Genomic DNA, 13458 nt, shown 5'->3' with positions numbered 1-13458 from the left:
AGAGGAAACTTCATCCATCTTTATTTCAAAAACCTTCTGCATTCTTTACTTATTTCTATCACCATGTCTAAAACTGTAAAAAATTAATTAAGTGAAATGARAAGTATGTAAAATCTAATGAAAGCAACTGAAGCTGAAGATTATGTTAAATGAAATTAATTTGTAATATTTTAGCCTTAAATTCTACTTTATGGATCTACACAACTACCTGCAACTTCAGTACAAGGCATATATCTCTATATAATATGTACTCGTTCCAAAACCCGAATGCATTCGTGTTTAATATTCTAAGATCGATAAAAATAAATCACTTCTTTYAATAAAGTTTGGAAGCAAAATAAACATTTCAAGAATCAGAAATTACAAWTAACAAATGAAATCTCAATTGACGTTCTGAAACAAAGAAATTGGATAAAGATCGAGTCTAGAATTTCGACTGAATTTGATCGACCACGTTCACGTCCRCCTGAAAAGCCTTTGCCAAAAGATCATTTGGAATAWCAGGTTTTGCACCAAAAACAGCATTTGCAACMGTAATAACCCCCGGGTTTTGGCTGCTTAGACCGACGATGGCAATAGCATTGCCATGGCCAACATTTCTCTGAAAGTGAACCAGACCTTCGGGGAAAACAAAAACATCACCCTTCTGCAGTACTTTGTTGATTAGACGGTTTTCAGGGTTGGATGTGACAAACCCAACTTGGATACTGCCTTGAATGACGGTCAAGATTTCAGTAGCTCGAGGATGTGTGTGAGGAGGATTAATACCCCAAGGAGCAAAGTCAATGCGAGCCATGGAGATACCAAGAGTATTGAGAGCTGGTAGTTGGGCAACGGTGACTGGAGTGACTCGAGATCCTACGGCATTCGAGGTGTTTCCCACCAAGTGTAATCCACTAAAGAAGAAATCGCTTGCCTGTACTACCTTTGCATCTTTGCAAGCAAAACCGTTTACTAGCACTATCAAAACAAACAAAAAAACATTTAGCACATTTAAATTCAAAACTATTGCAAAATCCAATCAATTCAAAGGAATTGAAATAATTAGTAACCTGGGCCTTTGGAGTCGGCAACACAAAAATCTTGAAGAGGGCTACTGTCAGATGCCAATGCAATACAACAAGTTATCATCATAAGCCCAACAATAAGAATATGAGAAGCCATATATATATACAATATATATATATATATGTGTATGTATGTATGTATATATATATATATGTGTGTGTGTGTATAATTAATGTTAGATTGTTCGATCAGATGGAAGATAATGAAGGAGATGATTACAGAAATGGATTGGTAAACAAGTCTGGTTTCATTGCTTTTATAGCATAGCATACCACTGGGAATAATGAATATATAAAGCCGTCCTACCACCAACAAGTTTTGGATACAATGATACCATAAAAAACAGGGATTGCATTGTTGACGATTAAACCACAAAGTACATGTAACCGTGTGGATTTGGTCATAGAAAATGCAAATTCTTTTTTAGTTAAACACGTGGATGGTTAACTTGCCATTTCTTTGTTGGATTGCTATGAATAAGAATCTGTTTGAAGTCTTTATTTATCTTAATTGTTTGATAAATAGTTTATCCCAATGCAACGAAGTCGGGATTATAGAACGCCAATAATAGATCTTTTTTATAGAACCAAGCAATAAAATGTCTCATCTAAAGATGTTCTAAAAAGTTTATAAGTCGTTTTTTGACGTCTTAACAAGTTTTTAGGACGGTTTTAATACAAAGTGTCATATTAGTTATTTTATATACATAACACTTTTGAAAAATGTCTTATGAACACATCTTCATATAGAACACTTGTTTTTATTTGACAATTTTTTAAACAGTGTCTGATAAAATAGTTAATAGAATGTTCTTTTAATAAAAAAGCCCAAAGAATTTGTTATGACATCCAAAAACGTCTTATAAAGTTACTATAACATCTTTAGATAGAAGTTTTATCCTTTGTCCTATAGATACGCTTTAGAAAGCAGTTTATTATAACAATCAGAAATTTTTTACGTCATGTAAATCCAATTTTGTTAGAGTGAATGGTTGCTCGATGGGTTTTGTTTCCGATATACTTTCGACACTTACTTTCTTATTGATTTTCGAAAGAATTTCCTTCATTTCCAAGAGGGATTTCAGTAGGTTTTTTCATAACAAGTCTTCGAAACACCTTTTTCTCCGATATAAGTTCACTTTCGTTTTTCGAAATAAAAAAAAGCATTGAAAAAAGTTGGAATTCTGATCGAATCAAAAACTGGTTTCCCGATCAATTTGAACCGAACTTTGGAATTTTATGTTCAATAATTTCGTCGTTCTTAGAACTTTCATATGATTCCAACATTCTCATAGTTCCGATCCTCAACATTGAAATAAACTCTCACTTAAGCATTTTAGAAAACAAATCTTGTTTACACAAGAACTATTTTTTAAAACACAAGTCATAATTAAATAAATGAAGCCATCTCTTAATAGCTCTTTTTGGGCGTGGTACCATAAGTTTTTAAGCAATTTTGAAATTAAATGTCATATTAGTTTTTTTAAGTAGTATATTTGAAAAAGTGTCTTATAAAGTCAAGTGTTATGTAAAAAGGTATGTTTATAAAAAACTTCTCCAAACTGTCATCTAAAAAATCTAATACGATACTTTAATCAAACAATCAGATATATCAGGTAATAAAATATTCATATATTTTATTATGAATGTAGCAATTAATTACTAAATATGAATCAAAATTTCACAAAAAATAACATGACTCCATTTACAACAAAGGTTTTGTTATTTTTTTTTATGAAAGTAAGCAAACAGAAAAAAGTATATCATGATAGGTATCAATTTAGTTTTGTTATTTCTCATAATTTAGTTTGAATGAGTTTAGAAAAACTAGTTTAATTTTTAAAGTAAAGATATATCCAATTAGAAACTATCCCTACAACTTATATGACCATTTGGCTTGGGTTCTAACGAGAATAAAAATTATCATGAAAAGGGTAAGAAAAGATTTCCATCTTCCGATCAATCCTAATTGAAGATCATCACTAATGTGGTGCACTGGGATGCACCAGATCAATTTCCGTGATAATGGATGAGATTAAATGTAACAGCCAAAAATCTGAAAGAGCGACGGATTTGGTTTTTTTGAAATAACTCAATGAGAGATAAATTTTTATCTATAAATCAATACTCAATTACTTCAAATAGCAAATCTAGATTTAACATCAACAAATAATGAACCAAGTCTTACATAAAGTCTAGGTTAACATCGAATGTTAAAAAAACCCAACAATAGTTGATATCTCCAAAATATGAAAGACGTCCTCAAATAGGTAAATGTAACACCCCATCCCAAATTTGCATAAAACACGAATATTTCATATAACATGAAATACAAATTATACACACTGGTCCCAAATATACCTCATTACTAGTAAAAGTAGCTACAATCTTCTTCTCACAAAGTACATGACTTGAATAATGGAACTTCACTAGTTCATGTATGAGTTCAGCTTCCACAAAATTCATTTTCATCATATACATAGATGTAAATATATCATATATAATATTCGGTTCCAGTATTCAAATTGATCAGATATTAATGTAATATGATAATAGGAAGTTCGGGGTCAAGGGTTACAAAGGAATCGATCTATGGTTCTTTCTCTATAATTATATTACTGTATTATAGTTGTAAGAGTGTGTGTGTGTGTATATATATATATATATATATATGGATTTTTTTTTTGTGTGTGGGTGTGGATTATTTGGTAGGGGAGGATGCATGGTAAGTGGTGAGGCAGAATCGTAAGTGTTCACACTGTGGGCACAAAGTGTTCACAGTGGCGGTGCAAGTGCACGCCGATACTATGATCGCTTCAAGTAATAAAGTGGTATAGTACCAAGATCGTTTCCATAGGGAATGGACTTACTGAGAATCAGAGAGTTTCATGAACTTCTTGAGCATGTTTTGGGTTGAGAATAAAAGTTGAGTTTTGTTGGTGCAAAGCTTGAAAATACGAAATAAATCTTTAATATTAAAAGATGGGTATGTGTGTAAATTTCCCTTAAGAAGAATGCAGGAACAATTTTGTCTGAAACTCATGGGACTTCTATAAAAACTCCGATCTCTCAAAAGTGACTTCTTATATACTGTGACACAGAGTGCCCACAGAGCGTCCAGTTTTATCAATTTTAAACTTGCCAAATTAGCTAATAGATAAAAAGATATCAGTTCCACTAGCCTGAAGATTTATACTCATATCTCTTTGTCGTATAAACTCGACTAATATCTGAACATTAGCTAAGTACATGCAGAATCCGTATCTCTACGTGATTATCAAAGACTCTCTCAAATCTTATTGCATCATCTAAGCCGTATTTCATATCCGCCCATCTCTGGATCAAGGATCTAATATTAACACTTCAAAGTGATCAGCTTATCTGCATTGAGCTTAAGTCCCGGCTTAAATGACCAAGCTTAAGAATTAATAAAAATGGCAACACCCAAGTGCGCCTTCAAATTCTTAAGTTTGACTCACACCCACACCCAAAGGGGTAATTAGCTCATAATAAAATTATAAAACATAGAAGAAAACAAAGAAGAAAAATGCATTAAAAAAAACTTGAAATGAAATTTCACTTAAACTGTTGCCCACAGGGGGCATACAATGCACAGTAGCGAGAATTAAAACTAAATACGAAAATAAAATTAAATGCAGAAACTAAACTTGTTCTACTGCTCTAGAACTTCAGTTAAGAGTGAATGCTCCAAGGTATCTTGGTTGATGTCTTCCAAATGAGAGAAAGCTTCAATATATAGGGAAAAAGTGAGAACCGGACAATCTCTTCGCCCAAAGGAAGAAAGTCTTCTTGACTAGAGGGTAAAGACCCCCCATCACTTATTGTCTACTTTTCTGGCCTTGTCACCTTTTTTGAAAGGATGAAAAAGGTAAAGTTACCTAACCCATAAAATAAGGAAAATGTAAGGAAGGTCTTTTTATTAAAATAATGGTAGGGTTACTTTAAGACATTTTTAATTCAACCAGACCCATTATTCCAAAATAATTCAAGAATTTCGGATCTGACTTTAAAATTAAACCCCTTTAATACTTAGGAGAGCCAGTAGTTAAATTTTGTCCAAATCCATCTTGAGGAAAATATGCAGTAGGAAGAATGTGAGCAGAAAGCGGTCATTTTACCAACAGTAATGGTTTTTCAGAAAATAATCAAATTCTTGATATTTCATCACCTCTTCAAATATTCTAGACCAAAAATACAGGATAGGAGCAAAATGGGTACATCATAATACACATAAAATAGGAGTAATGAACAACAAATAACTCTCACAAATTGAGAGTTATCATACCTCCAAACTTGAGGATGTATAATTTCCCTGCTTGATCTTTATAGTGTTGTCGTTAATCAGTAGGATTTAAGGGTTAGTGTTTATGGCAATGGTAGCGTGTATCCCTCCCCCAAACTTATCATATACTATAAAAGGGTTTGAAACAAAAGATCTCATTGATTCACTTTTGAGTAATTGGCATTACTTTGTGACCCATTTCTTGGCATAAACTTGCCCTTTTGAATAACCAGGCTTTTTATTTTTATTTTCCAATTTTTCGAAGACTGTTTCCTTTTTTTGTTTTGTTTTGTTTTCTCTATTTTTTTCTTTTTTTTCATACCTCCCAATTTTTCGAAGGTATATATTTTTTGGACACATCCTCCCAAACTTAAGAATAACAATGTCCCCATTGTAGCGAAAGGGACCAAAAGGGTGCGGGTTGGGTGCAAGGGGAAAGTGTTTAGGCTTAAAATAAAAGGAGAGCCTACGTCCTCTTAACGTAAACACTACTAAAAATCATCCAAGGATGTTGTACTTGAAAAGAATAATGGAACTAAACAAACAAAAGGAAATCCAATACCATGTCATAATATTAACACAAAAGGTATGACGATTCCGTTAGTAATACACAAAAGACGAAATTAAAAAGTGTATATGTACCCCAGAATGATTACCAAAAAAATATTGTTTAAGAGGCAATGATCAAAGTATAGAATTCAATCATGTTCTTTGAAACTGCTTACTATGGGCAAGAGTAGCCCCATCTGCTCCTTGGAGCTTTGGACAGCAGGGGCAACAACAAGAACAGGGACAGCAGGCATATCAACAGAGGCAGCAACAGTGGATGTATCAACAACAGCAGGAAGAACAGGAACAAAAGGAGCAGCGACTGTCATGGTTGCTTGAAGGGGCGGGAAACATCGTACCTATGGGGGGCATAGGCCGCTTGGAAACCGTGAAAATTGGGCTGTCAAGAGGGCGTCTTGACGGCCATGAAGCTGCTGCTCCATACAGTTCCAGTCTCGTGTATATGCCCAAAAGTAGGCTGTTTTCTTTTCCAAGTCCGAGACTCGGTCTTCCACACTCCCCACCTTCTTTAAGATTGCATCCAACTTCTGGTTTGTTTCCTCCCATTGGATCGCCAAAACAGGTAGCCACGTGGCCGACCCATAACCCGAGGCCAAAATAGTGGCTGCTCGGATGGGCTAGCCTCGTCGGTGCATCATGCGGGACTTCCATCCAGGGCTCGGGCATAGGGACAGCAGGCAGCTTAGAAACAGCAACAACCGGTGGCTCAATCGGTTGAACATTCGGTATTGGAGCCATCGGTTCTTCTTGAACTCTCTCGGCGGTCGACTGTATTCTGGCCCAAGAAGGGTGAGTCAACAACAATTGTATCCGCATCATTAGTGGGAACCTTAGCCGCGGCCATGAGTTTTATAATGAGGTCCAGGAAGACTAAATGCAAATGCGTCTGTTGAGAGGCCGCCAATATAGATGCATGCATGATCGGCCCAAGGTCAATTGGCAATTTTCTCATAATGCAGTAAAGTAGGACACATCGTTCCGTTGTAATCGTGCTATTGTGTACCGTGGGATCAAGTTGTGTCGTAAGAATTGAAACCCAAGCCCGGCCTCCTTGTTGAGATGGCCCGCCAAAATAATTTGGCGCCTATTGTCCCTTGACCATCCGTGATCTGGGAGTGTAAGAGTGGATGCAATGTCGGCATTAGATACTTACAATGTTCCCTTCATAATCTGGGAGAAAGAGCATTCCGGTGGGAGTGTAAGCCCGAGGGCTGTATTGAGCTTTGGCCCGGACCAATGGATTTTCTTTCCCCTAATCGTCGCCGAAATACTCTTTGTGGTTCCTACGGCTGCATAGAATTCGGTGACCCAAGATACATTGGCCTTAAGCGGGACAACCACCATGTGCTCCCATTGCAAGGCAACCAAGTGATGTTTAATAGCCATAATTGAATTGACCAACTTTGGGTCAAAAGCACGCTCAAGAAGAATCTTATTATTTTTTATGCGGTCGTACCTTTCTTGAAACGACATCGCTTTGGCTTTCTTCCTGGAAGGGGCTGGCTTCTTCTTTGGCTTTGCTGCTGCCTTTATTTTCTTGGAAGGTTTGGGTTTGCTAACTTCTAAAACTTCTGTTTCCTCGACTTCTTCCATTTCCTCAATCTCCTCCATCTCGTCAATCTCCTCTACAACTTCCTCAGCATTTTCCATATCTTTAGCCATTTCATCTTCATAATCACTATCCTCAGCAACTGATTTTGATATTGGCGGTGGTACAACAGACTCAGAACTCGAACTAGCAGTGCTTCCCGAAGAGGATTCAGTGCTCACAGTCTGCCCACTAGGGGAAGTGATGGGTGTTTCCTCAACAGGAGGGGCATCTTCCAGTTGTGTCTCTTGAGGCTTCTGTTGTGGTTCCTTAATCGTTTCAGGCACAGAAAAGGGAAATAACTCGTCTGGATTTGAGGGGTTATTGTCTTCAAAATCAAACTGAAACTCCTCCCCTCAAGTGTCACTTAGGTTAAGGTCAAAATCATGGATGGTGGGTGGTCCAAGTGGTGTAGAGGGAAGGGGTATTGGAGGCTGTTGTGAGGGTTGAGGGCTAACAGGTGATATAATGGGTGAAGGAGTGGAAATGGTGGGTGGTGGTGTAGTTAAGGCTAGGAAAAGGGGTTTAGTGGTTGTAGGGGGGAAAAGGCATGGTGGCCGACTGTCGCGAAACAGACGGGCTGGTGCCGACGATGGTGGTGATAGATGTAGTGGCAGTGGAGGGAAATAAAGTAGTGACTAAGGGAGGAGTTTTAGAAATGCTTATCGGAGTGACAACCGCGTGTGACTCATCATAGTCTACCCGGACGGCCGTGGAGCGATCGACGGCGGTGGTGATGTAATCTCGAGCCGGCGTTGCAAAAGCAATGGGATCAGGAGACAAGGGCTCTGAATCGGCCATGGGTGGTGCGATGGGAACGGCGGAGGACTCGCTGGCGACCGCTCTTCATGAAGACCGGCGCGTCGGAACTCGGCTGGTGGGAGGTTTTGCGATTTTGTCATGAAAAAAATAAAGTTACCTAACCCTTTAAATAAGGAAAAGGTAAGGAAGGTTTTTTTATTAAAATAATGGTAGGGTTACTTTAAGACATTTTTTAACTCAACCAGGCCTATTCTTCCAAAATAATTCAAGAATTTCAGATCTGACTTTAGAATTAAATCCCTTTAATACCTAGGAGAGCCAGTATTTAAATTTTGTCCAAATCCATCTTGAGGAAAATATGCAGTAGGAAGAATGTGAGCAGAAAGTGGGTATTTTACCAACAACAATGGTTTTTCAGAAAATAATCAAAATTTTGACCTTTCATCACCTCTTAAAATATTTTAGACCAAAAATACAGGATAGAAGCAAAATAGGTACATCATAATACACATAAAATAGGAGTAATGAACAACAAATAACTGTCACAAATTGAGAGTTATCAGTAAGCACCCCCCCTTTTTGTACTTTTATTCCATATGGATTGTAATAGTCGGTGGTGTACTTACTATATATAGCAAGTACATGTGAAAGGGAAAAGGTTTACTGAATTAGGAGCTCTTTATATTTCTTTGGAAAGTTTTGGAAAAAAGTCTAGGACAAAAGCAGATTTCAAAGCTGTGTGAAGGCAAAAGGGTGAGTTCTATAGCTTTTCAGTATATCTGGTTATCATATGTTCATTATGAAATTCAATTTAGTATTGCTTTATGTTGTTTTAATGAAATTTAACTATGTTATTGTTACTGTGCTTCATTGTCCGGATGTGTATTATTATCGGCTAAAGAGTTGACTGGATACATGCCTTCACCGGACAAAGCATTGTTCGGATATGTATCCTTACCGGCTAAAGGGTCGACCGGATACGTGCCTTTCCTGGACAAAGCATTATCCGAATATGTATCCTTCACCGGCAAAAGAGTTGACCGGATACGGGCCATCACCGAACAAAACATTGTCCGGATATGTATCCTTATTGATTAAAGAGTTGCCCGGATAAGATCAAGTTGTCCGGAACACCTCCTCTCTGGACATAGTATTGTCCGGACTGAATTATGAATTTCAAAGTAATTTCTTCTTGAAGATAGATGAAATGACGGTGTAACCGCGATAGAGGAAATGGCGGTGTAACTGCGATAGAGGAAATGGCGGTGTACCCGCGATAGATGAAATGGCGGTGTAACCGCGATAGNGGAAATGGCGGTGTAACTGCGATAGAGGAAATGGCGGTGTACCCGCGATAGATGAAATGGCGGTGTAACCGCGATAGAGGAAATGGCGGTGTAACAACGATAGATAAAATGACGGTGTAATCACGATAGATAAAATGGTAGTGTAAATAAATCATGGAATGCTATATCAAGGTCTAGGTTTGATATGTCTTGGATTTTGAAATAAGTTATGTTTTGTTTAAGGAGAATATACTCACTAGACCTTTTGGTTTAACGCTCAATTATTGGACTAATTTGTTTTGCAGGTCGTCCATGATCTCAAGATAAAGGCAAAGGAAAAATGAATGTTAATAAGATGAAAATGTTGTAACTGATAAAGTTTTTGTTAATCCACACTTTCTCTTGTCATGTAAACATACTTTTGGAATATACTATGACTATTATGATGATGTATGAGTATTTATGTGAATTCATATCGTTATTAGCTTAATGGGTTGTTTCAGTTGGTATCAGAGCCTTAGTTTAAGGGATCTGGGTATTTTTCTTGATACTTAGACTTAAACTAGAGGTGTGGAATATGTGATAATAGGTTTCACTGGGACTATGAACATGGGAATGTGTTATAGTTGAACCTATTATGATAATAAGTATGATAAAGTTAGATTACATATGATTGATGTAATCTTGAGTTACAAATACTTGACCCATGGGTAAACATGTTATCATACTCTGGTATATGATTAACCATATATGTGTTTATTGTGTCCGAAAGGGGGACGTTAAAGTAATACAAATACTAAGAAAATATGGCAGATAATCTTAATCGATCTGGAAGGACTTCTATTGGCCATGTAAGAGGTCAGAGAAGAGGAATGTTAAATAGAGAAGAGGATCCAGAAAATGCTATGACTATTGAAACATGAAGTTGAAGTCGGGGACGAGGAAGGGGAAGAAATGCTCAACAAGAAACTCATATGGAATAGGAATTATCAGCACAAGAAAGTTCTATGTCAGGCCATGGAAGGGTCAGAGCAAGGGGTAGATGTCGTGCTCATGACCCTAGCTACATTACACAGGATATGTTGGCAGCTGAATTGGGAAAATTTCAGGAAAGTTTGGTAAATTTGTTGGGACGTTCTGCACAGAATAATCCGGAAGGAGTAAGGGATCCAAATTATCAATAAAAAGTCGGAAGTAGTACACTGGCAACAAATACGTCTGTACCCCCTACTTCGTCCTTGGTACAAAAAGGAGGGGATATCAAGATGCTTCTTACTTGTAAACCCCCTAAGTTTTCCGGAGAACGTGACCCTGTTAAAGCCATGTGCTTCCTTAAAGAAGTTAAATTAAGTCTACAAACTAGTAAAAGTGCAGAAGAAGATAAGGTAATGTTTGTTGTATCCAGGTTGTGGTCTAGTGCACTATATTGGTGGGAAATTCTATCGAGTTCAGATCCGAATATATTGAAGACCATGCGATGGGAATAATTTGTGGTAAATTTTAAAATTCAATATTGTCCTGAAGCTGCTGTGCAAAAGCTAGAGGACGATTTCCTTCCTTTGGAACAGGGTAATATGTTGGTTCGTCTATATACGGAGGTTTTTATGGAACAGTCTCGGTTTGCTGAAGCATATATCGCAACCAAAAGTAGTGAAGTTAGAAAGTATATTTGGGGTTTGTAGTCTAATTTTCGGAAATATTATGATATCCAGAAACCCAACTACATTTCAGGTCGTGGTTGATGCTGTAGAAATTCTAGAACAGGGTATCAATCGCCAACCACAAGAAAAAGGTTGGGGATAAAAGGAAAGGGGAAAATGTTGCCACTGATTTTCGTAGACCAAGGTTTACTAAAAATCTAAATCGACCACTCTCAAGGTTTGATAAAGCAGCATGTGCGTGATGTGATAAAGTACACCAGGGAAACTGCAATCCAGAGTCACGAACGTGTTATAAGTATCAGGAGTTAGGGCATATAGCTCGAGATTGTCGAATGGTACGAAGATGTTTTACGTACATTCCTCTAAGTATGTAAATGTTGATTGTCCACAAGCTAAGGGACGAGGATCTAGTTTTGTTGGGGACCAAGGATCTGGGCATTGTGGGGGCCGAGGATCTGGTTATGTTCCACCTGGTCGTGGGCAAATGGTAAATCGTAATATTTCAAGTGGACGTGGGGAAACAAGGCATGGTGAGAGAATGGCTAGAGGACGTGCCTTTCAGATGACGAGAGGCGAGGCAGAAGAACATCCTAAAGTGGTGACAGGTACATTCTTTGTTAACTCAGTATGTGCCAAAGTTTTATTTGATTCTGGTGCAAATCGTTCTTTTGTATCACCAGCTTTTGTTAGTTGCGCACACTTAGAATCTAAAGTATTAGATGAAGTATTGGTAGTAGAAACAACAAACAATAGTGAAGTATCGATTAAGGAAATGATTGATAATTGTTCCATAAACGTAGAAGGGTGTGAGGTACCCATACAATTATTTCCTATACCCTTAAGAGAGTTTGCTATAATTGTGGGTATGGACTGGTTGGCTAAAAATCAAGCTAATATAGTATGCAATGAAAAGATGATTCATATAGATTTACTTGGAAGGTACCGTTCATAATCTTTGGTGATAGATGGGATCGTTATTCCAGTCTTATTTCCATTTCAAAGGCTCGGAAGTACGTGCATAAAGGATGTATTAGTTTTCTTTCTTATGCAATTGATGTGAAGAAAGAAAAGAGTAAGATGGAGGATATTCCAGTTGTAAGAGAGTTTCTGGAAGTATTTCCAGAAGACTTGACAAGTTTATCTCCTGATAGATCGATAGAATTTCAGATTGAGTTACTGCCTGGAGCAGCGCTTGTTGCACGTGTACCATACAGGCTAGCTCCATCTGAATTAAAGGAGTTGATGTCGCAGCCGAAAGAATTACTAGATAAAGGTTTTGTTCGACCAAGTACCTCCCCATGGGGTGCGCCGGTATTATTTGTGAAGAAAAAGGATGGATCAATGAGAATGTGCATTGATTATCGGGAATTGAATAAATTAACAATAAAAAATAAGTATCCTCTTCCAAGAATTGATGATTTGTTTGATCAATTGGTTGTGGCTACTTACTTTTCAAAGATTGATTTATGGTCCAATTATCATCAATTGAAGATTCGGGATGAAGATTTGTCGAAAACTGCATTCCGTAACGTTATGGACACTATGAATTTCTGGTTATGCCATTTAGATTTACAAATGCATCTGCAGCATTTATGGATATGATGAATAGAGTATGTAGCCCGTATCTTGATAAATTTGTGATTGTCTTTATTGATGACAATATGATATACTCTCGATCAGAAGAAGAGCATGCTTACCATTTACGACTACTTCTGGAATAATTGAAACAAGAAAAGTTGTATGCTAAGATGTCAAAATGTGAGTTCTAGTTGCGAGAGGTTCAGTTTCTGGGTCATGTTATTGCAAAAATGAGCATAAAGTAGATCCTCTTAAAATAGAAGCCATTGAAAAATGGGATGCACCAAAAACCCCAACTGAAATAAGAAGTTTTCTTGGGTTGGTAGGGGTATTATCGTTAGTTTATACAAGATTTCTCTCGTATAGCTACTCCATTAACCAAGTTGACAAGAAATGTAAAATATTAATGGGAAAAGGAGCAAGCTCAGGCTTTTCAAATGTTAAAAGACAAATTATGTAGTGTACCAATTTTATCCTTGCTAGATGGAATAGAAGATTTTGTGGTTTATAGTGATGCCTCGAAGATGGGTTTGGGTTGTGTATTGATGCAACGTGGGAAGGTAATTGCTTATGCTTCAAGGCAATTAAAGAATCATGAAAAGCAGTATCCTACTCATGATATGGAATTAACAGTTGTAGTGTT

The 13458-nt window shown here is 37.2% G+C and overlaps 1 protein-coding gene across 1 annotated transcript; it reads right to left on the bottom strand.

Annotated features, from left to right (window-relative positions):
• Positions 1–385: 385 nt before the first annotated feature.
• On the bottom strand, positions 386–1235 carry LOC112515582 (putative germin-like protein 2-1). Its single transcript, XM_025122476.1, has 2 exons — positions 1053–1235; positions 386–960 (listed from the first exon to the last, which is right to left on the bottom strand). The coding sequence occupies exons 1-2, from the start codon at positions 1162–1164 to the stop codon at positions 425–427; spliced, it is 648 nt and encodes a 215-aa protein (XP_024978244.1). The 5' UTR covers positions 1165–1235; the 3' UTR covers positions 386–424.
• Positions 1236–13458: the final 12223 nt, after the last annotated feature.

This window comes from Cynara cardunculus, assembly GCF_001531365.2.
Source record: "Cynara cardunculus var. scolymus isolate 2C chromosome LG 7, CcrdV1, whole genome shotgun sequence".
Lineage (NCBI taxonomy): Eukaryota > Viridiplantae > Streptophyta > Magnoliopsida > Asterales > Asteraceae > Cynara > Cynara cardunculus.
This window is presented reverse-complemented; position numbering and strand designations above follow the sequence as displayed.